Below are 25,475 nucleotides of genomic sequence, written 5' to 3' on the forward strand. Positions count from 1 at the left end.
CATACCCTTTTCTTCACTGCAGTGTTGCTCGGTCATGCTGCATGCTCTCTGTGCAATTATACACATGCTTTCTATCTGTACAAAGCTGCACATTCCTAGGCTGACCAAGGATCTCTGTCTCTGTCAGAATGCTCCCCTCTGAATTACTTTGGTCTTACTATGTCTCTACTATGATTACTATGTCTCATACTTCTTTCTTAGTCCGTGATAACTGCCTGCTACCCAGGTCTCACGAAAAGTAGGCTATGCATTCATTCAGATCTTGTTCCCTCTTGTGCGTATAGTACTTCCTGACTCCTGAGACTGCCTTTTCCTATAATTAAATTGGGTATCAAATTTCCTTTCTGTAGAATCTATATTGTATTACCCATGCAAATTAGTATTTTTATTTCTCTTGCTGCCTTAATAGTGTCTTTAATTTGTAAGAACATGACAAAATAAATTTTAAGTGTCATGGTCCTCAGGGTTCCCATGATTGAGTCACTTTGTTACCTTTTGCCACCAGTGAGAGGGAAACTTGCTCGTGCTTATCTGGATGTTAGCCCCCAGGAACCACGAGCCATTCAACCTCTTTCCTCTGCGCTCTGCCATCCCTTACAAGTTAATAATAGGTTCATCCCAGTTCACAAGTCCCTTTGAAGCAAGTCCCAGACCTGTATCCACTGACTCTCCCAAAAATACTGGCTCCCAAAGGAACAGAATACACACCAGCCTATATGAAGCATTTCAGGATTACACCTTGCTTATTATAGCAATTAGGTATATTTAAAATGCAAACAAGGATATGTTTATTACCAGAGATGATAAGTAAGAGTATAGAAGTGAATGACAACATATAAAACGAAATCATAGCATATTTTCTAGAGACTAAATTTAACTAATAGGTTAATTTCTTGTCTAAAGAATTATTATCTCCCTTCCAACTTCAAAGTTTTCAGCTGCATTTCATCAGCCATGATTGGCTGACATTATCTTTTCATAAATAAACACACTGCTTGTTTACTTTGTAAGCATAAGCTAAAGGGATATTGTCTTTGCCTCCTACTTATTTACCAAAATTCATTCTGTATGTAGAGATGGTATTAACCACCCAAGGCTTATTTTCCCTTTGTGCTCATGCCTATTGACTTCACACCTTTATGATAACTTTGTATGTAAATGGGTATCCATAATGTTAGCTTACAATACTTAATTTACATCTTTCAGAGGTGAAACTTGTCTTATCTGACAGAAGACTGATTTCTTCATTTCTCCCAGTGACTTACACCTTGATGCAGACTCTCAGAAAATATTTTCAATATATATACTTAGCTCTGTACATACAATCTGTAGCTACATTCTGCAATAGTATTTATGAACAATGTGACATACAACCTCATAGGTCATACCAGAATCAGAACATATCTTTAACCCTTGTAGGAGTTGGCATTAAGGGGTTCTTGGGTCACATTACTTCAAAATTTCCTATGTCAAGCTACTCAGGTACTTTCATGCAATCAAAGTATTCATATTAAGGTGTATTTTTAGTCATTACACACAGTTTAAACATGTGATGCAAGTACAAACCTACTTTATTTATATAAACTACCTATATGCAGTAACACATTAGACATACATTCCCTGCTGCTTCTGAAACTATTCTATGAGAGAAGTATGTCCAACTTTAATAATATATCAGGATTATGAATTAAATGCAGTAGGGCAAGTAGCTTTGTGCAGAATAACCTAACAAGCGTGCTGATGATCAACTTTTGGCAAGAAAACTCCTAATTTGCCCCTTCTCCCTGAAGCTGACCTGGTGGATGAAATAGTAGAAGTGTGTATGATTCTAGGCATGCCTTCTCCAAAGATCAACATTTGTACACACTTTAGTCACCTTTTATATGCAGTGCTATTGACATTAACCAGACAGGCCAGACTGACAGCACAATACTTTAACGCTAGCTAGAGAGTTTCTCTGCTCTGCTTGCATATTTTATCTAAAGACATTCAACACAAAAATCACCCAGCCTAATTATTTTCAGTGTAAAAGAGTTCTCATCTCATTCAGTTCCTTACAGGATACTGCATATGTTCAAATATACATGAATTTGATAGCAGATATAGTAACTATAATATATATTTTAAATACACTTGGAAATGTTAGGCTAGGCTGTATTATTTGTGAATATACATATGTCAAGTCTAATTTTTCTCTCACTTATACCAGTGTATAGATTTGGATTTACATGATGTCAAACTATTGTAACTTAGAGCAGGATATGAACTGATGGGTATGCCATTATATGGGTCCATAAATCAGATGTTTTGCACAAGTTGGGAGGCAGGGTCTGTGTAGAAACTCCAATCCAGAGACAGCAATTTGAGAAAATGCTGAGTTGTGTGATTTGGGCAGTGCAGCCAATAGGAATTGTGAGGGGAGCAAAGGGGGTAGTTGCTCTGTGGCCTTATGGTTTAAAAGGGCCCAGGGCTCTGGCTCTTTAAACAGCTGCTGGAGTCCCATCCAATGCAATGTGAGGTTATGTCTAGACTGCAGAGCTTTTCCGGGATACCAGATGTAACCTAGAAAAGTTCTGCTGCATCCAAGGAACGCATCTGCTTTTTTGGAAGTTTCCAAAAAAATGGACGTGTTCTTTTGGCATTCCCATATTCCTCTTGGTGAGAGGAATAAGTGGTGTTCCGAAAGAGGACTATTTTCCAAAATTTGGCCCTGTGTAGATGGGCCAAATTTAGTAAAAGCTTCTTTAGGGGAAAAAAAGGGGGGAAAGATACACAAATTGCGGTTCGCAATTTGTGTATCTTTTTCCAACTTTTCTCCGCAGTGTAGACATAGCATGAGTAGCACTGAGGGCTGGGTATGAGTGGGTGCGGTCCAGATGGCACTGAGAGTTGCCTGCTGCTAGCCCCGCCTCCTCCACTAGAGGCACAACTCCTTCCGGGGAGGTAGGTGGCTAGAACTGAGCCCCCTCCTCACATTATCTAGGATCTGGTGAAATCTGTCACCAACCCTGATGAAATCTGCCTAGGGATGTGAATGCTGGCTCTCCCTGCACACCAGCTCCTGAACAGCCACCCTTCATGTATCTGTGTAACCCTGAAATTTTCAGTGGTTACATGGTTAATTAAATGCATTTTAACATCCCTAAATCTATTGCCAGCCCTGGCCTTGAGTGAGAGTGATTTCCGCTCCTATGCAGAATGTATTTGGGAGACAGAGAACTGTCCTAACCATTTTCCAGAATTGGGCTCAGTCCAATTCCAAGAACCTTATGGAAAAGTCTCTAGAATTTCATAGAGATCAAATTAATGTGGTTTTATGGAAATTAGTCTTTTATAGAGATGAATAGAGAATTATATAATCTCTTATTTGTTAATCATTCTATGTATTTCTTTAGGAGGGATATCGTTTTCTTTTAAATTGTGTAAGTCAGATGAAATACTTAAAAGAAAGTCATACTTTTTATTAATTTTTAGGGAACTTTTACATAGGGATGGCAGGCATCCCCATCATAAAGGCCCAATTGGCAGTAACTAGCATCTTTGTTGATAAACTCAACTGAGAGGACAATACATGAATGTCAGGGAGAACAGACTACCTGTCATCGTTAGAATTGGTCCTGGCACAGCTATCTGTTTCCCAGGGCTCCTTACTGAATCTGGCCACTAGGGTTGGGATTCACCTTTAGAGGAAGGGGAAGACCGTACTTGGACACAGACTGGCTAATTTAGTGAAGAGGGCTTTAAACTAGTTTTGATGGGCAGGTGACCAAAGCCCACAAATAAGTGAAAAACATGGTGACCTGGGAGATGGGTCAGAAATGGAAGGGAGCATAATAATAATTATAATGGGCAATAATAGCAGAGATAAAGGGAGAAGGCAGAACTGAGAGGCAAAATCAAATTTTAGGTTATCTTAGATGCCTATATACAAATGCAAGAAGTATGGGGAATAAGCAGGAAGAACTTGACATGCTAGTAAATAAATACAATGACAAAGTAGGTATCACAGAGACTTGGTGGGATAATATTAGAATATTGGCATAGAAGGGTACAGTTTGCTCAGGGAGGATAGGCAAGGAAAAAGGGAGGAGGTGTTGCCTTAAATATTAAAAATAAATACATTTGGACTGAGGTGGAGATGGACATAGAAGACAGACTTGTTGAGAGTCTCTGTGTTAGGTTAAAAGGGATAAAAAATAAGGGTCATATCATGATAGGAATCTACTACAGACCACCTACCCGGGCAGAAGAGGTGGATGAAGCTTTTTTAAACAACTAATAACATCATCCAAAGGGCAGGATTTGATGGTGATGGGGAACTTCAATTATCCAGACAGATGGTGGAAAAGTAACACAGCAGGGCACAGATTATTGAACAAGTTCTTGGACTGCACTGGAGACAATTTTTTATTTCAGAAGGTTGAGAAAGCTACTGGGGGAATCTGTTCTTCATTTGATTTTAACAAATAGGGAGGAACTGATTGAAAATTTGAAAATGGCAGGCAGCTTGGGAGAAAGTGACCATGAAATCATAGAGTTAATGATTCTAAGGAATGGTAGAAGGGAGAACAGGAAAATAGAGGCAATGGATTTCAGGAAGGCAGAATTTAGTAAACTCAGATTGCTGGTAGGTAAGGTTCCATAGTAAGCAAGAATAGGAGGAAAAACAACTAAAGAGAGTTGGCAGTTTTTAAAGGGACATTATTAAGGCCCCAAAAGCAAACTATTCCACTTTGTAGGAAAGATGAAAAAGTATGGCAGGAGACCACCTTGGATCAACTCAGAGATCTCACATGATCTAAAAGTCAAAAAGGAGTTGTATAAAAATTGGGAACTAGGTCAAATTACAAAGGATGAATATAAGCAAACAACACAGGTATGCAGGGGCACAATTAGAAAGGCAAAGACACAAAAAAAGCTAAATCTAGCTAGAGGCACAAAAGGTAAAAAGAAGATGTTCTACAAGTATATTAGGAGGAAGAGGAAGACCAAGGACAGGGTAGGCCCATTGCTCAGTGAGGAGGGAGAAACAATAACAGGAAACTTGGAAATGGCAGAGGTGCTTAATGACTTCTTTGTTCCGGTTTTTGTCAAGAAGTTGGATGGTGACAGGATGCCTAACATGGTGAATGTTGGTGGAAATGGGTAGGTTTAGACATTAAAATAGAAAAACAAGTTAAAAATTACTTAGAAAAGTTAGATGTCTGCAAGTCACCAGGGTCTGCTGAAATGCATCCTAGAATACTCAAGGAGCTGATAGAGGAGGTGTCTCAGCCTTTAGCTATCATCTTTGAAAAATCATGGAAGTTGGGAGAGATTCCAGAAGACTGGAAAAGGGCAAATATAGTGCCCATCTATAAAAAGGAAAATAAGAACAACCCAGGAAACTACAGACCAGTCAGGTTAACTTCTGTGCCAGGGAAGATAATGCAGAAAGTAATTAAGGAATTTATCTGCAAACATCTGAAAGAAAATAAGGTGCTAGGTAACAGCCTGTATGGATTTGTAAAGAACAAATCATGTCAAACCAATCTGATAGCTTTCCTTGATAGGATAACAAGTATAGTGGATAAGGGAGAAGTAGTGGACATGGTATAACTAGACCTTAATAAGGCATTTGACACGGTCTCGCATGACCTTCTTATCAATAAACTAGGGAAATACAACCTAGATGGGGCTACTATAAGGTGGGTGCATAAATGGCTGGATAACCATTCTCAGAGTAGTTATTAACCATTCACAATCATGCTGGAAGGGCATAACAAGTGGGATTCTGCAGGGGTCAGTTTTGGGGCTAGTTCTGTTCAATATCTTCATCAATTATTTAGATGATGGCATAGAGAATACACTTATTAAGTTTGCAGATGATACCAATATGGGAGGCATTGCAAGTGCTTTGAAGTATAGGGTCAAAATTCAAAATGATCTGGACAAACTAGAGGAATGGTCTGAGGTAAACAGGATGAAGTTTAATAAAGACAAATGCAAAGTGCTCCAGTTAGGAAGGAACGATCAGTTTCCCACATACAGAATGGGAAGTGATTGTCTAGAAAGGAGTACCGCTGAAAGGGATTTAGGGATTATAGTGGACGACAAGTTAAACATGAGTCAACAGTGTGACACTGTTGCAAAGAAAGCAGACATGATTCTGGGATGCATTAATAGGAGTGTTGTGAGCAAGACACAAGAAGTCATTCTTCTTCTTCGAGTGATGTTCCTGTGGGTGATCCACTCATGTCATGGTGCATCCTTGCACCACTGCTCAGAGATTTTTTTAGTGAGCAGTGCCCCTCGCTCTGTGCCTGTGCTCTCAGCGTCTCATGCCTCCGCTGTCTGACGAGTGTGCGCGCAGCATGAGACCCTTTAGTTCCTTTTCTACCGTCCTTGGCAGAAGACAGAGTCAGAGCAGTGGTCTTCTTCCTGACAAGAAAAATAAAATTTCTATAGTTAGTTTAGACTTTTCCTCATAGTTTAGTCAGTTAACAGTAGTTTGCAATATTTGTTTAAAAAGAGAGAGAGAAGCGCCACAGTGGCAGCTTTTTTTTCTTCATCATGCCGAGTTTTCCCAGCTTTAAAAGATGCAACTCATGTTGAGATTCGATGCCCATTTCATATGGCCATGGCTCCTGCATTAAATGCCTAGGAGAGACTCATGCATCACAAAAGTGCCTGCACTGTCGGAACATGACAGACAGAGCCAGAAAAGACCGCGAAATGTGGCTCAAAAATCTCCTCTGGGGAAGTCCCTACAACTACCACGGGACAAACCTGAGGACACAAGGGGACAGCAAAAGCCCATTGACAAGGTGTCTTCACCATCCCACAAAGGCTCACAAGCTTTGCAGGCTTCTCCAGTATGCTCATTTCCAGCACTGCCCAGGGTCTCTTGTTCCCCAGTGCTATCAGTCTCCGGCACCACAGAGAAACTCAAGTGTGCACCAGCCAGGAGAGCTGAGTCAGAACCCAAGTGCACTGCTGCTGAGGCAGCAGCACCCACAAAGCCGCAATATGCCACCACGACCAGCTCCCACAGGCGCCTCTACTGTGCCTGAACAGACTGGTCAGACTGACCTTGACCGTGCTCCAGCACCGCAGCATAAGAAAGCGCTGTGCAAGATGAAGCACTGACAAACATCTCCTCAGCCAGGCACACCAACAGGAGCTTGCTCACCACGCTCATCAGTGGTGTCTTATACCCAGGGACACACTCATATGCCAGAAAGGCTCCCCACTCTCCTATGCTGCTCTCACCAAGAACTGACTATAGCAGCAGGCATGCCATTCATCTCTCTCAGGATCATTGGTTTCCTGGCATTCATATCGGGATCATTCCCTACAACAACATCCCATGTGGCCCAACCAGCAGTGGATGTATCCTCCATAGCAGTTCCAGCCTCAATGGCCCCCCTGGAAACCGTAGCAGGGTTACTGACCATGTTACTCCTATGCCTACCACTCAAGAGATATAGCTCCTACATTACAACAGCACACGTCTGTGCACTCTTCCACCATATCCACGCATTCCTCAGCATCTCACCCACCCTCAGTAATAACACAAGCGGGCTCCAATGATAATGATAACTTACCTCATTCAGACTCAGACAGCTCCTCACATGACCCCAGATCCACTAGACCAGACGAGGTAGCTCAATCACAAGACATTACACTCCAAGAGGTACAAGATGAGCAATACAAATGACTGATGATACTACAATCCACGGCATCCTCAAAGATAGCTCTACCCATCAATTAAACTATCCTTGAGCCATCAGATGTACTGTGGCAAAATCCAGCCTCTATCCCCCCAACAAACCGCAGGGCGGATAGAAAATACTTTTTCCCTGCAAAAGATATAGACTTCCTTTCGCACGTCCCCAGCCAAACTCACTGGTCATAGACTTGGTTAATCACATGGCTAAGAACCCACAATTTAAATCTACACCCCACAATGAAGAGCATAAGCGGTTAGACATCTTTGGCCACAAGGTGTACTCTTCTGTCACCCTCCAATTCAGGATATCAAATTATACAGCCCTTCTGGCTAACTACGATCATGCAACTATGCTAAACTACAGGACCTGCTGCAGGACCTTCCTGATGATGAGAGGTAGCACCTACAGTCCATCATTAAGGAGGGTTTATCTATAGCACAGACAACCTTCCAGGCTGCAATGGATGTTGCTGACACAACGGCTAGGGCCACAGCCACAGCAATCATAATGCGTAGAGCCTCAAGTCTGGAGTCATCAGGGATCCCAAAAGAATTGCAATTGAAGGTGGAGGATCTCCCCTTTGATAGAAAACAGCTATTTGCCGCTAAGACAGATGAAGTCCTACACTGAATGAAGGACTCTCGTGCCACACTCTGCACACTGGGGATGTACACTCCACCTAATAAGAAACACAAGTATACCCTCTACCAAAGGCCAAGGGACTATAATTATAACTATTACAGACAATAGCAGAAGACATGTGACAAAGGACCTAAGCAATGCCCTAACAGGAGGAGGACACCGCAAAATCAGTCCTCCACCACTCAATTGACCTCTCACAAACAATAAATTTGAAGTCTTGTTCAGGGGTCTGGGCAACCACCCCACAGATCCAGTGCATTCCAATGCTACCTTCCATCACCGCCTGAGACCCTTCTACCAACAGTGGGCCCAAATCAGTGTAGACAAATGGGTCCTGGAAATTATTAAATCGGATTACACAATCCCCTTCATATCCATGCTCCCTACCCAACCCTCTACCCTGTCCCTCTTTAGGGACCCATTTCATGAACTCCTATTACGAACATAGGTGCAAAAGTTACTCACCCTAGGGGCAATAGAACCTGTTCCCACAGAATGTCGAGGAAGAGGGTTCTACTCTCAACTATTTTCTAACAATCAAAAAAATAGGGGGATGGAGACCAATCTTGGATCTCTGGAAACTCAATAAGTTCATCCACAACACAAAATTCAAGATGGTGACCGTAGCAACTATCATACCTGCACTGGACAAAGGGGACTGGTTCTTGCATATTTTCATGTAACCATCCACCTAGCCCATGGAAGATTTCTCAGATTTGTCATAGGTCAAGACCATTACTAATACAGGGTCCTCCCCTTTGGTCTTTCTACAGCTCCTCAAGTCTTCTCAAAGACACTAGTCATAGTCACAGCCTTCCTCTCAAAATAGTATATATGTTTACTCAAAATGTGTACAATACCTTGATTGATATTTCTGGGATGTAATTTCCAAGTCCTTTGCATTGGTCATGCCATTATCAAATGACGCAAAGTGAATATTAACTACCAACTTTGAAGCTAAGTACATTATTTTTAATTTTTGAGATAAATTATTCACATGGTCACAAACTATTCCACTACCTATGCATTACATTTCTAGATTCTCATCATCCACTTGTCTTTTTCCATTTTTCAGATATTAGCGGGACTGTTTTTATGAGGATAGAAAACAATGGACAGGGGAGAGGCTGCAGTAGGGGGATATGGGACTCTCAGCTGGAAGCAGAGAACTTCTGAACTGGACAGTGAGAAAGCAGGCAGAGTCCATCTGGCTGCAGGGGTTACTCAGACATACTGGGCTAAGGGAGGACAGGTCTACAGGGCTAAGATCCTTCGCTACATTCAGAGCTCAATAAACCTCCTGTTTTATGCTGGGTGATAGTTGCTCTGGTCTGAAGAACAGGGATGCTCTATTCCCTCTGGGAGTGGAGGCCCCAGGGGTCCAGAGTGAGTGGACTCCCAAGTCCTCCTTCCCAAAACCTTGGGAATGATACTCCTTGGTTTGGGAACCTTTCACAAAGAAGGTGGTGGGACCTAGATGGGCTGTGAACAAGGAGCAGACAGACCTTTGTTTGATGGGGAAAAATTGAAGGGTGGTATAGTGTTCCTTTTTAGGTCTTATAGAGTTTAGGGCTGGATCTGCCTTATCTTTCCTGCATCTGCTTTGTGTGGTAGACAACCCACCATTTAAGTGAAACTGTATGCACAACTACGGCCAGGGGTAATACCTTTTGGGATGGGAGGCTTCTCTTTGTCAAGAACCCTGGCCTCTGATTGCTCCCCCATCTGTGTGATTTGTTATGGCCCCAGTTCTGCAGAGGGACAAACTTTCCCCTTCCAATCCAAAAATAGAACAATGTGGTAGTTGCCACATGATGAGAATCTAATGGAATCTTTTCCTTTGTCCAGTCCCATATTTTTACATTGGAAGGGGCTGTTTAACTCCTATCAATTCCGTATGCATAGAACTGCAGATTACTGAAGTCTATGCAGGATAGGTTGAACTCAAAAGAGTGAGAATTGCTCACAGTTGATGTGAAGAAAAATAACTTTTGAAGGAAACTTCAAACCAGTAGCTTCTTAGTTGAACAAGTATAATAAAATATATGTTTCTATTTAGCTTTCTTCATAAACTCTTTTCATTATTCACTAGTATTACTGTATTTAGATAACAGTTGTAACTAAGATAACTGTACATAAGTAGTAGTACAATATAGCAACATATATTGGGTATGTAAAATTCATAAATGGTCTAAACATGCTAACAAAGTATTAAATTTTAAGTTAATATGATCACTGTGCAAAACGGTATGTGAAAAAAAATCTGTAAGGGATATAAAAAACTCATGTTTTTATCACTAGCATTGTTGTTAAAATGAAGTGCCAACATTTTAAAGATAATATTAATAATATTAGTCCTGATTGTTGGAAGATTGCCAGGTCTTCATCATCTTGCAGAAATATGTCATACTTGAACTATAAAAACATGTGAATCCATTTCCCTCTCCTTTTCCCCACTAACTGGAACTGTATTATGTTAGCGTGAGTTGCATTGAGCCGAATCCAATCTGGAATTAAGAATGCCCAAGGGCATTTTTAACAAACTGTCATTCATTTGAACTTTAACCCTCTTTAGTTTAACAGAAACTGGTTTCTCAGATGTATATTTTTTGCACATTCCCTTCTCTTTCTTTTTGTATCTTGGTGTGAAACTTTATTAATTGGACTTGGGAGGGAGAGAGGATTGCTGAAAATATATTGAAAACTAAAAATGAGAATTACATGCACACTACGTTGTTCTTGTGCCTGCCATCCAGAAATGAACTTCAGTTCATGAATTGAGAATAAACATATTAAGTCAAAGTGAGATCCTAACATGATGCATTGAAAAAAATGCATGTTTTAATAGCTCATTTATTATATTATTATAATAAAACTGATTAAATTAGGCCTCCCAGAAATGTAAGAAAGAGCTAGTAATGGATTCAGGATGTTCAGAGTTTCATCTTAAAAGATTTAACTCAAAGGTCAATGAGATTCCCAAAATAAATTATTCCAATGGTTGAGATCAAATACAACTTTTACTTAGTAATTACAACATCCAGTCAGCAGTCATTAGCGAGCTTCTGGAAGTTACAATTTCAACCTTTTCCAATAGGTGTTGCTGTAAGGCAGTAGTGCTGAAGAGATGTGAGGTAGAATAGATATAAAGGTAGAAAAATCTCACAACACGAGTAACTAGAAAAATAAGATTATCATTACTTGCCTTCAGAAAATAATTAAAATACTTTGCAATGCTGCCTGGATGTTTAATTAGATTCCTGATGAGAAATAGTGCCTTTGAGAAAAAAAATGTTTTATAATTTTTGTACACAGAGTATCCTATTAACATATATACATGATCTTATAGGAGAACAGACACTTCACTATGGAAGGAAAATGGATCCAATCTAAAGACTGAATTCATAAGGTTAGGAAGTTATTGAATATGTCCTTCCGTGCAAAGTTTCTCTTATGCTTTGTAGAGATGTGAGGCACTATTTGATGAACATTAAGATGATCCATCAGCTGCCTTTCATGGACAATAGAGAAACTGAAGAACTCCTGTGAGGTACAGGATAGTACTAATGCTGGTGTTTCTTCTACATCATGAGGACCAGAGTAAAGCAATCAGATGTCACTTTTGTATCTTCTTTTGGGGAGGAATTAAAAAATCCTCAATGTTCCTATCCTTCCTCTCAGTAGGGATTGAAAAAAGAAAGGAAATGAATATTTGACAAAATGCAGAAAGTTAATATTCAGCCTTAAAACCAAATGTCAAATCAGCTTGAACCTCTCTGGTGCAGGACTTTCTGGATCAATGAGCCCCTAGACCAGAGAGTGCTGGTGTCATGAAGCCCAGTGGTTGGAGTGGCCATGGAGCTAGAATCCTAGCTGATCCCAGGGGCTCACTGTGGAGCCACATGCCAGGGCTGGCTGCAGAACCCAGCAGTGATCTAGAGCAGCTGAGTACAGCGGTGGCAGCCTTGAGGCAGCTAAGCCTTGTATTCTGGGGCTGGCCGTGGAGCCTGGCGGTGCCCTGGCATAGTTGAGCTCAGCAGTGCTAAAGTACCCAGCAGCAGTTGCGGGGCAGCTGATTCCAACGGTGGTGTCAGCCAGGGTGCAGCAGAACCTGATGGTGGCCCTGGGGCTGGCCACAGAGCCGTGTGCTGTGGCTGGCCATGGAGCCTGGTGGTGCCTGGGGCCGCCAAGCAGAAGCAGTATCTGTGGGTTGCAGAGCCTGGCAACAGCCCTTGGGCAGCTGAGCCAGGCAGTGGCAGCTGCCCTGAGGCAGCCAAGCCCAGCATCCTGGACTAGCTGCTGAGCCTGCCGGTAGCAGCAACAACCCCAAGGCAGTGGAGTTTGGGAGAATCATAAGGATCTTGTGCAAAAGGGTTTTTTGCGCAAAACAGAAGCGGCTACATTGCTTCACTGCTTCTTTTTGTGCAAAAACCCTTTGTGCAAAAAGAATTGGCAGAAAATATGCTAATGACATCGCAACTCATGTTAGTGAGTCCCTCATTAGCATAGTTTCTGCCACAAAAACTTGCAGTATAGACAAAGCCATGCTGGCCAATGATTAAAAGAGCTCAGTATTCAGCAAATGAAAGCCCTAGGCATGGTGCCTAAAATTGGGGGCTGCTGTGTAGCAAGCAAATCGACCAGGAAGTGCAGGACCCACTGAGTTTAAGTAGAAACTTCATCACAAAATGTGTGACAGGTGTAGCTGGCAACACTGCCTGTAGTTATGGTTGTCTGATACTTTACATCATTATATAATATGAGTGTGTATACTTAATATATATGATATACATATAGGAGCAATAGCCTAGATTCTCACATTAGCAATCACACACATTTACATTTTCTAACATTGAAAATCAGTGTTTTGAAAATCAGATCTCGTTATACTTCACTAAAGCTTTTGATACTGTGGGTGGCACAGGAGGTGGGCAATAATTTTGAAGGGGGGGGTCACTTCACAAATTTGTGAAGTGGTACCGGACTGCCAGAAAGGGGTAGGGTCTTGGTGGAAGGGGCGGGGCCAGGAGACTTCCTGTGCTTACCTGCCCACAGACCCTGATTGGCCTAGGGGTGGGGGAGTGCATGAAATCTTTGCCCCCTGGCCCCTTGGCACTTAGAGAGAACTGCCAGCTGTTGGTATCATAGAAGTGTAGGACTGAAAGGGACTTCCAAGGGTCTTCTAGTTCAGTCCTCTGAACTCAAAGCAGGAAATTTATCCTAATATCCAACCTAAACCTCTTGCTGCAATTTAAACCCATTGGTTCTTGTCCTATTCTCACAAGTGAAAGACAACCATTTTTTCCCTCCTCTTGTAGCAACCATCTATGTCAGGGGTGGGCAAGAGCGCCTCCACAACTGACTGACCTGCGTCCGCTCTGCCACTCCCCCATCCCCAAGTCAATCAGTACCTGGAGGCAGGAAAGCATTCAAAGTCAACTGTTCAAAACACATGGGTGGTTCCATCTAGGTGCTGTGCACCCCTGGTGGTGGGAGGAGATTTCACACACTCCCCACCCCCAGGTCAATCAGGGCCTTAGAACATGGGAGTGTGCAAAGTCTCTCATCTCCTGCCTCTATCCTGCCGAGGGCACGTGGTGCCTAGAGGGAATCACCAGCTGTTTTGAAAAGCTGGTGGTTCCCTCTGGTGCCGTGCGTCCCTGGCGGGGGGAGGAGACTTTTTGCACTCCGCCGTCCCCTGGTCTTGATTGGCCTGGGGGCAGGAGAGCAGCAGAGTGGCAGCAGGCTGGATAAGTCGGCTACAGAGGCTCTCTTGCCCACCCCTGACATAGATGGTTGTTATAAGGAGGAGGGAAAAATTGTTGTCCTTTGCTTGTGAGGATAGGACAAGAAGCAATGGGTTTAAACTGCACCAAGTGAGGTTTAGGTTGGACATTAGCAAAAACTTCCTCAGGGAAATTAAGCACTGAAATAATTTGCTGAGGGAAGTTGTGAAATCTCCGTTGTTAGAGTTTTAAGACCAGGTTAGACAGCCACCTGCCAAAGATAGCTACAATAATACTTAATCGTACCTTGAGTTCAGAGGACTGAACTAGAAGACCCCTGGAAGTCCCTTCCAGTCCTACACTTTTGTGATACCAACCTGCCTACTAATCAAATCCTGTGGTTGCTTTAGGTATTTGTGAGGTAAGTAAGTTGGGAGCCATAGAATCCTGAATTTAAGTTTTGGCAGAAAAGTAAAATAGGTACTGATGTGCAAATATTGTATTAAAATATAAATGCATGTCTAGCTTTTGAATTCACAAAAGCTAATGATTTGTGATCTTAAGCAGTTTTTATTCACATTTAAAATTGTATTCTCTCTGACTTTAAAGTTTATTCACTTCTATATGTAGATATTTTTACATATATACCTGACTTTTGATAATGTTTGCTTTGTGTGCATTAAAAATATTCACAAATGGCCTGATTTACATGTAAGCAGGGTCAAGATAAGCCCTACCCTGACATCTGGGGGTGAACTGTGGCAAGTGATGCAAAAAGGCTTCAGGGGCTGCTTCATTTGCATAGGCACGCCCACCCTGTCTAGTATGTGCTCTCAGCAACCAAATGGTCACTTTGGCCATTGTGGGATCTCAAGTTTCTCTGTTATTGAGGCAGAGGGAATAAAGTGTTGTTACCCTGATTATGTGACTCAAATAGTGGAACTGTTTCGCCATAAACTAAAACAAAATACAGGACTATGTAGCACTTTAAAGACTAACAAGATGGTTTATTAGGTGATGAGCTTTCGTGGGCCAGACCCACTTCCTCACCTAATAAACCATCTTGTTAGTCTTTAAAGTGCTACATAGTCCTGTATTTTGTTTCAGCTACACCAGACTAACTCGCTAGACAAGGGGCATGGGTTCCAAACCCAGTCAGACTGAGAGAGGCTGGGGACAGGTCTTTGTACCTGGTGGTGGGGGCCCTGTCTGAGGGCCCAAAACACACCGATTGTACCCCCCCCCCCCCACCACCACCACCTCCTCCTCCTCCTCTTGCTGGCTTCACTGTGGGCCAATGGTGCACCTGCACTGAGGCTCTTCTACTGTGAACTGAACTTACTGAAGAGCTGAAATCACTGTGTACTGAGGGGAGCTTGGTGCCATACTGCTGAAGAGCTGAAATCTACTGTGAGCTGAAATCACTGTTGCTGAGCTACTAGCAGAGCAGATCATGGGACAACTAGCGGAGCAGTTTGTGGGGGCAACTGGTGGACGCAGGTGAGCGGCTGGTGGGGACAACTGATAGGCAGCCGGTGGAGCAGCTGCGGGACCTACCAGCTGGTGGCTGGGGAGTGTGGACCGAGGCAGGCTGGCGGAGCAGACACTGCTCTGTGGAACAACTGGAGCGGCTCACAGGACAGCAGGTTCAGTGTGGTGGAGTGATTTGCGTCAATGGCAGCAGCAGAAACCTACGGAGAGGCGGAGCTGCCGGTGGACCGCGTAAGGTGTATCAACCCCTGCCCCCTCCATTGCACCCAGGTTGAGATGGTAAAATCCTGTCAGGTGAACTTTTGAACTCTGAGGCAGCACTGATCCGGGGCAGAGACTTTTGGGGTGTCGGACTTTGGGACTTTGGGTGATTTTGGGGTTGCTGGCCTCAAGAGACTTTTGGGGTGTTGGACTTTTGGGGACCTTGGGTGATTTGTGGCTGGGGGGTGGGTCTTTGCTCATGTCTGGTTTATGAATCTGAGTTGTGGTGTTTTCCCACTTCAATGCTGATGTCGGTTACCTTGTGTTATTAAAGATTTGCTGCTATACCAAGGCTCTGTGCTTGCGAGAGGGGAAGAATTGCCTCTTTGAGGTACCCAGGGGTGTGTGTAAGATTTCCCAGGTCACTGGGTGGGGGCTCGAGCCGGCGTTGTATTATGTTGTTAGGAGGAGACCCCTAGATGGAGACCCCTAGATGGAGACCCCTAGATACTGAACCCAGCCCTTGCTGCAATTAAATTGTCCTGGCAGAAGGGTTACATATAGGAAACATGATGTGAGTTGTGGTGTCTCTGAACATATTCTAGGACAAATCTGGCTAGAGGAGGAAAAAATATATTTTAAAACTTTAGATGTGACGCTGTCTTATACTGCATATAGGCCCACATCTCCAGAGTACCATTGATTTTGATGAGACTATTGTGAAATAGGGTCTGTGCATTTGAATCAGTTTGTGTGACTGAATCTTTATAGCTGTTACTATTAGTAGATGCAACTGACTATAAGTAATAGATTTGGGGCTTTAATAATAAGCACCATGTAATTAAGTGAATTGAGTTGCTAAAACTGTATGCAGGTCTTGGAAAAATTAAAAGATTAGATTTTGGAATAATCCCATTAAAATGAAAAATAGAAAGCTAACTTTTATATATAGTTGCTCTTTGGGGATGAGGTATGTGTCTTTGTTTATGAATAAGTACAAATTTAAACCCTATTCATATTTTATGGTAACATATTGACATAACATGATCAAAATATTATAAATTATTTCAAGTAATCCTCCCTCCCCCCCCCCCCCCCCCCCCGACTCTCCTTCTTACTAAGGTTCATCCTTAGTTTTCCTTTTGTTCATTTTTTCTGTGGATCACAGATTTTCTCTTTTTCAATATGTGTTTTTCCAACTATGACTGTTCTAGAACGTAATCACCTGGAAGGGCAATAATAGACATTTTGAAGATATGTAAAGTCCTTACCCTGCTAGTGGCTCTTCATCAATGTAACTCTGCTCCTGTAGAGAATTGGTTGCAGGATAAGTATTGTTTCTATTTGTTGTTTCATTCATCCCTGTGTTTCACCAGTTTTACCTTTTGAGGGATAGGGTGGAAAGATATTGAAAGATATTAACCACTTTATTACTGTTGTGCTAATGTCCACACTATACCTTAAGTAGGAGGAATGTTGTGTAGTCTTTTCAGAAGACTGAATGAGCATAGAGTTGCCTGCACTGTACACTTCTATCTGCCAGGTAGTCCCCGACATCTAATAATAAATGTGCAGCCTGTTTAAATTCATATCACGTGTCACTTGTCCTTACGGTATAGCCAGAGAATTCTAGGCATGTCCTAGTAGAACATGCCTTCTTATGTATTGAATCTACCAGGCACATTCTAATATTCCATTAACCTCAATGGAATGTCAATAGAGAATGACTGCACTGTAGATATGGTAAAGGGTTAAGTGATTTATATGTGTTCAAATAATGTTTGAGTCTGATTCCTATTGTTCAATTCATAAAATAGTGTTCTTTCTGCTTCATGAAGCTGTTATGTGGGAGGCAAGTAACAATATTTGCTCAGCTTGAAAAAAAGTAAGTGATTTATATGTGCTGATTGCATGGTAGTTGGATTTAGATAACAACATAGAGGCAAGCAGCAATTAAAAATGAACGTGGGGAAAACATCTTGTTTTCTCTGTAGACAGGCGGATTATATGACCACAGCTAAATTCAGTCAAACTGCTTCTGTACAGCAGCAAAAAGCCGACATTCCTGCTAAACTGCCGTAGCATCAACAACATGGTGGCACATGAAGAAAAGCAGTGAATTGGCTCTATCACCTATCACTTTTTGTCTAGTCAGATGTAATGTATCTAATATTTTTGCCCACTGTTGGTTGATGTATAGAATTTTAATTCTTTGGAGAGGGAAGTGGGTAGGAAAGAAAACAAAACAGGAAGCATATCACAATTTTTCTAAAAATATCATAATCACTGAATCTTTGGGAAATACCCTGCCACTTATTGTTCACATAACATTCTTTAACAAGTGAAAAAGCTCTCATTATTCTCCAAAGTATGCCATACTCTTTAGTTTGTGATGTGGCAATTACTACAGTGGCTCTATATTTTTAGCAGATTAAAAGTAGACAGAAATAAAAAAAAGAATAACAAAAAATCTGCAGTGACCAGTCTTATTTTTCAAGTATTTTATTCCTTATGTGTTTATTGGAAATGCATATTGCAAATACAAAATGTTTTTATTCTAACAAAACATTCAAAGAGAAAACCCCAAGTTAGGATCAATGCTCCCTCTAATATTTATGATCTGTGCAGAATAATTTTTTATATGCACTAAGGCATATATGGATGTGCACCACTCGTAGAAAGATGTGCTGACAGCTGTGGACAGCTGTGGGTGCTCTGCTAATCAGATGGGCAGCATTTCAATATCTCCTGGGTGGCCACCCAAGCACTCAGCTCACAAGGAACACTGGTTAGGACCATTGTCCTTACCTATAGGTACTAGAAGCCTGATTCTCTGCTCAGCACATACAAAATTGGAACCTGTGGATGACCTCAAGTCTCATTGGCCTGCAGTCGCCAGTTTTATTCATTAACTTTACTGAGCTTCTGTGCCAAGAGTAAGGGGAAACCATGCTGGAGTTAATGTGTTTTAGTAGTGACCATGTAGTAACCTTTTATCATCTTATATAGACTTAACAATTCTATAAATGTACTGATCTATCTACAAAACAGTCCTGTTGTTGCCAGGCAGGTGTAATATTTTCCTTCCACAGAGGTTGATTTTATTCTTCAAATAATTATATTTCCCTTTTACAGTAAAACCCGTGTTATCTGGCACGCTCGAGGATTAGGGCGTTCCAGTTATCTAAAAATTCTAGTTATCTGAAGGTCCCATCAACCTAGGAAAAACTAATGGACAATAATAGTAAAACTCAAGTTTTTAATATTGGTAGTTTTGTAGTGTGAGGCAGTTGGTCTCACATTTCTATTTTGAGTTAAAGATGATTAGTACTACTTAAATAAAAAATTGTTAAACCAAGCCAGGCCTGTGCGCCTGAAGGGTACGTCTAAACTACATGCCTCTGTTGTCAGAGGCATGTAGATTTGTTGTTTTGGCAAAGTCAAATGAAACTGCGATTTAAATGATCGCAGCTTCATTTACATTTACATGGCTGCTGTGCTGAGCCGACAAACAGCTGATCAGCTGTTTGTCCACTCAGCGCGCTAGTCTGGACACTCCCCTGTTGACATCAAAGCCCTTTGTCGGCAGCCCCGGTAACCTTATCCCACGAGGAATAATGGGGCTGTCGACAAAGGGCTTTGATGTCGACGGGAGCGTCCAGACTAGCGCACTGAGCGGACAAACAGCTGATCAGCTGTTTGTCGGCTCAGCGTGGCAGCCATGTAAATTTAAATGAAGCCGCGATCATTTAAATCGCGGCTTCATTTGACTTTGCCTATGTGTCTAATTTACATACCTCTGACGACAGAGGCATGTAGTCTAGACACAGCCGAAGATGTGACAGTATTGTGGCCGGGGGCAATGCCGGTTAACAAAGTTTTCTGGTTAACAGAGAGCAGGATAACAAAGGTTTCACTGTATAAACAGCCTACACTTATAAAAAATTGTTATTTTCTTATGGCAAAATAGTATTTTTTCAAATCCCTGCAGTAAGCAATTCCCCATGAATGTGTTTCATATTTATTGGAAAATCTCCCCTAAAATTGTTAAGATGGCTGAGAATACATTTCATGAATTTAAATAGATGTTCAAATGTAAGACCTGTAGCTCTTTCCCTCTTCCACATGCTCCCTACACTTCTCAGAGGTTCTCATTAGTATCATATAAAATACAAGTTGGAAAGGAGCTATTTTTGGTGAAAGTTGTTGTGGTGTCAAGATCAGTGTATGATGGAAGTGCTTGTTAGAACCACTATAGAATTAGTAACACAGGTCCATAATGAGTTCCATAGACTAAGTGGTGCAGGAAGTATTTATGGCAATGACACAGTTTGAAGGGCTCTTGGTAATGTACATTAGTTTGATGGTTTGTATAAATGTTATTGGTGACTCAATCGATTCTTGGAAACTTGATCATTTCCTGATGTTTAAGAACTGTTGCTTTTTAACCAGTAAAAAATAGGAATGGATTTGAACAATGCTTCCACTTATATTCAACCCTACTATGATTTTTCTGTGTTTATAAAATATTATTTGAATGAAAAATATGGAACTTAAACAATCTATGGTTTTTAGTTAGAAGAATTGATGAATGCACTCGAAAAGACCAGACAAGAATTGGATGCTACCAAAGCCCGTCTTGCCTCAACACAGCAGTCTCTGGCTGAGAAAGAAGCACATCTGGCTAACCTCAGAATAGAGCGGAGAAAACAGCTTGAAGAAATATTAGAAATGAAGTAAGTGCATTTACTCCTAATAATACTTAATGCATTGAAATTTCAGGTTTTTTCTTTTCTATATGTACTGTATTCTGATTTAAACAGTTTGAAACTTCGGACCTCTAGGAAATGTGTGTTGGTTAGGTTCCCTCTAAAATGAAGACATGCAATAAAATATCCTTGGATTATGAAGGTAATATTTATTGGCAAATCAATAACAGATACAGGTAGAAATCTTGAAAAAGTGCTTTGTTATCACTTCAAGATCAGTGTTTTAAATTTCCATAATGTTCTGCCTTATTCTAACGTGAAAAGGGTTCACCTTTGGCACACAGCAAATTTGTCCAATGAACTATGCTAAAACTAGGATGTGGTCATGTCTTTCAGTAAGAATCCTGAGAAAAGCTTCATGTTGGATTTCCTGTTTAAGTATCAAATGAGGGAAAGAGAAGATCAATTTTATATAGATGTTCTGAAGCTTATTAAGTTGAATTGGCACAAAATAGCAGCTTACAACACTATTTCCATATAGTCTTAAGAAACTAAAAATGGTACCAAGGCCTATAATTTAAATTTAACTTCATCCCCACAATAAAGAGAAATATGTGTAATTATAATGCATTAAGGCTGTGGCATTTTCTTTCAAACTAGCATCTTGCTAGAGAAGAATGTCCTTATTATGACTTGGCCAGTCTGGTAACTATATTGTGAACATTACATACCAAAAATTCAAAGAACACAAAATGTTTTGTACAATTTAAAATAAAATAAAAAAATAGGCTATTGCTAATTTTCAGCTTTCATTAGTTCTCTGACTGTACAGGGCAAGTGTCCATACAGTTATTAATAAAGGTAAGTCCATCTGATAAAAATGATTTAATACTTCTGCTCTAAATACAGTATAGAAAACATACACATGTATACATACAGTATAATTCTTTTTACATCAAACTGAACAATGGCTATAATATGATACGTGGGTTGGTTATAAATATCTGGGTGCAATCATACCAATGAAATCTATTGGCATTTTCATCTATGGTCTGTAGTGAAAAGTGGTAATGTACATTGTACTTTGTTGATTACACTATTGTTTTAGGGTACGTCTACACAGCAGCATTATTTTGGAATAACTAACGTTATTCTGAAATAACATAGTCTGTGTCTGCACAGAAGCAGTTATTTCAACATAATGTCGAAATAACGCCAGCTGGAGGACTTCTTACTCTGACTCCTGTAACCCTCATTTTATGAGGATTAAGGGAAGTCGGAGGAAGAGTTCTCTTTCTCGGACTTCCTATAGGTAGACAGAGTCAAGAGCCGAAATAAGCTTCTTCAACTTAAGCTATACAATTGACGCAGCTCAAGTTGTGTAGCTTATTTTGGATTTAGCCCTGCTGTGTACATGTGCCCCTGGTGAGCAAACAGGGAACTAAATGAAATAATAAGCAGTTTTTGTTTTCTTTGCTGTTTTCTTATAGCTTTCTTTTATATGGATAAATATAGTTAGCTGCTCATTCATTGGCTCAGTGCCAATGTTTCTCTGTCTTGACAGTATAATGCTATTTGCTGTAGTCGATTGCATTATGTACAGTGGTAATGTCTCTCCTTAATGGAAAGGATACATTTTTGGTATGACTGACCACAAATATCAGTTGTTAGGCAAAACTTAAGAAAACATCATAAGGCAAGTTCTGGTTGTTGCTGTGGGATATTTGGGTGGCTGAACAGTCTCATGAATATTGGAGACACATGTTTTGGAATGCATCATTTGCTTGAGATTCCTAGTTGGTAAACCTTATGTAGAGTTTGAATTCACTTTGGACAGAAATGGATTTCCTAGCTTTATGGATAGGCTCCTACCAAATTTATGGCCATGAAAAATGTGTCATGGGCTATGAGATCTGGTCCTCTTCCCCTATGAAATCTGGTCTTCTGTTTGCTTCCCCCTATACTATGCAGATGTGGAGGAGCAGCATTTCTCAAATGGGGAGTCCTGACCCAAAATGGAGTTGCAAGGGGCATCACAAGGTTATTGAGGGGGGTCATGGTATTGCTACCCTTACTTCTGTGCTGACATTAGAGCTGGGTGGCATACCATGCCATGCTACCCTTACTTAGGTGTTGCTGCTGGGAGCGGTTCTGACTTCAGAGTTGAGCACCCAGACAGCTGCCACCTCTCTACAGCTGTTTAGTTCTGAAGTTAGTGTTGCCACCAGCAGCAGCACAGAAGTAACAGTAGCAGTACTGCAAACCTTCCCCTTCCTCCCCCCACAATAACCTTGTAACCATTGTACACCATATCTCCTTTATGAATCAGAACCCCTACAATTACAACATCATGAAATTTCAGATTTAAGTACATGAAATAATGAAATTTATAATTTTTAAAATACTATGACCATGAAGTTGACCAGATTGGACCGTGAATTTGGTAGTGCCTTATTTATGGATAAAGGACCTAATAGACAGTAGAAGACTCTGTTTTCTTATCCCAGGGATAGAAAGGAGTCAAAGGATAGGATGGGACATAAAAGTAGGCAATAGACAGTTAATGGCTCTGAGTCATTAATGCTGTGATGACAACAAGATGGATAAGATACTGTTTTTAGTTTTTTTCTGAATTTATACAGTTGCCAGTGTTGTTTGTTCTTTAAGTTTTAATAATTACTTTTAACAGCCAGCTTCAATATTTTTTATATTGTTGCCTTTTAATTTATTGGTTTATAGAGTTGTGAATGCATGTATGTATATTTGTCCTACCCTTAACTGGTGCTTCTGTCTTTAAGAAAAGCAATTTGGTACATACAGTTTATTTCAATCGATTTTTATTCTTAAAATATAAACCATGATTTTTCCAAAAAGATGTTTTCCATATTAAAAATAAACCCAAACATCTAAATCAAGAAAACTGACTTATACATAAATAAAGAATATTTCATAGACAGCAGAAGGTTTCCTAACCATCTTCTTCTCTTGCTGCTTGGAATTTGCAGGCCAGGGTAATTAAGTGAAAGTCCCACATTCACTACTTTATTACTTCTGGTTTTAAGCAGGTATAATTCCATCAGGTTTTTATATATATATATATATATAAACTCCAGAGAGTTGTTTGGAGTTTAAACATGTACCTTTTTGGAAGTCTCTTCTTTCTAGACATGTGGGACATCCCTAAGCCTAACACAGAGATCTAGTCCTACTGAAAACTATGTGAATATTGCTAATGATTTAGGTGGGAATAGGATTGGGATTACTTTCCTTAGTAAATAAAACAGATGTTAATGTATTACTGTTTTATAGTATACCATAAAATACTGTTATGTGAAATGTGATATGAGACTGAATTAACATTAGGGAAAATCCTTAAGTGTGATTTCAGTCTTACTCTGAAATGAATTTCTGATTACCTGTGCATTTATATATTATTCAATTTGAATGAGATTATCTGATAATATCATTTTAACACAATAGGGCTATGCATGTGTATCTGTGACTTGGTCAATATAACCTTATAACTTGTGAGGATGTGTGAAATTTAAAGAATTTATCATGACTATCAGAATCCAGGATCACATTAATATGAAACTTAACAGTGCCATTTTTCCAAGCACACTTTTTAATGGAGACCTGCACTTGAACTTCTTAATTTTGTTACTTTTTCAGTGCTTGTTACCACAATCTTAATATTGCATTAATGCAATTTAAAAATAAAATGATTGTAACTTTGCCTTAATACAGTTTAGAAAACATAAAAAATTATATAGGTAAAAAATCATGCTTTGAGTTTTATTGATGAAAATAGCTTTATTAATGCTATATGTTGTTTCTGAACATATAAGAAGTATGCTTTATAATGTGAATTTACATCTTTATATGTGAAAATATTTAGATTTAATAAAATCTGCAGGACATTATATAATATACTTTCTAAATAGGCTAATAAGAATAATTCACAAATGTATCAAAGGAGTTTGATAGTATATACTTGCTTACTGAAAAAAACCATAATGAAAGAGCATTTAAAAATTGCATGGCATTTAATTATTTTTATTTTTATTAATATACATTATATTCCAATAATCAAACTGTAAATAAAATTCGATCTATATGACTGAAGACAGAATAATGACAGGTCTGCATAGCAGTAATAGATCAACATTGTGTTTATTCATCTGCTTTTTCTCTGATAATGTATTAATTTAAGCAGAAGACCAGATTATAGCTCCATAACTGGTATTTATCATTTTATTATTTAATGCCAAGTGGATACAATTTATGACTGCTGGCTTATGGTCAGATAGGCATGAGTTGTATACTTAAGAACTTTCATGATGATTTCCTATGCTTTATATAATGTTAACGTTCCAAACATAGCTCTCCATTCTAAACCCATCTGATTGATATTGCCAAGATCTATCTTAATTTGCTGGATATAATCAGTTGTCAGTTTTAGACTAATTCTTCAGTTGTTATTACAAGTCTCCATGGACACTAAGCTATTTAAAGAACTTTAGAATTAAACAAGGTAGCAACTTAATCTAGTGCATTATGTATATGGGCTTTTTGATCTGGACTCTGAGGGCACATCTACACAGCAGGGCAAAATTTGAATTAAAATACACAACTTCAGCTACGTCAGTTGTGTAGCTGATATCAAAATAGCTTAATTTGGCTTAATGAGCTCACCACTCATTAGATGAGTACCCTTCAAAGACGATTCAGTTCAATGGAATGAGATACACATCTCCTTGTATTCTGCATTGGAGGTTAACATGAAAAGATTAAATTTCTATTTTTAATAATGCCACAATACTGAAGAAAACGTGGAGTCCTGTGGTACCTAGGGGCATGTCTGCACTAGGAAATTATTTTGAAATAACTGATTTCACATTAATAACTCCTGAAATAATTATTTAGAAATAAGCTTATTCCATCAGGAAAGCAGGAGCACAGATTTTGAATAATCATACTTTTATTTTGAAATA

General features: G+C 40.0%; 1 protein-coding gene across 3 annotated transcripts in view; it reads left to right on the forward strand.

The window, feature by feature from the left end:
• ERC2 (ELKS/RAB6-interacting/CAST family member 2) overlaps window positions 1-25,475 on the forward strand; it is a 1,112,164-nt gene that overhangs the window by 653,376 nt on the left and 433,313 nt on the right. For all 3 annotated transcript variants that reach the window (XM_075938889.1, XM_075938890.1, XM_075938891.1), the window contains one exon: window positions 20,348-20,508. In XM_075938889.1, the coding sequence (XP_075795004.1) occupies window positions 20,348-20,508 (161 nt within the window). The remainder of the gene's footprint in view (window positions 1-20,347; window positions 20,509-25,475) is intronic.

This window comes from Pelodiscus sinensis, chromosome 11 (assembly GCF_049634645.1).
Source record: "Pelodiscus sinensis isolate JC-2024 chromosome 11, ASM4963464v1, whole genome shotgun sequence".
Lineage (NCBI taxonomy): Eukaryota > Metazoa > Chordata > Testudines > Trionychidae > Pelodiscus > Pelodiscus sinensis.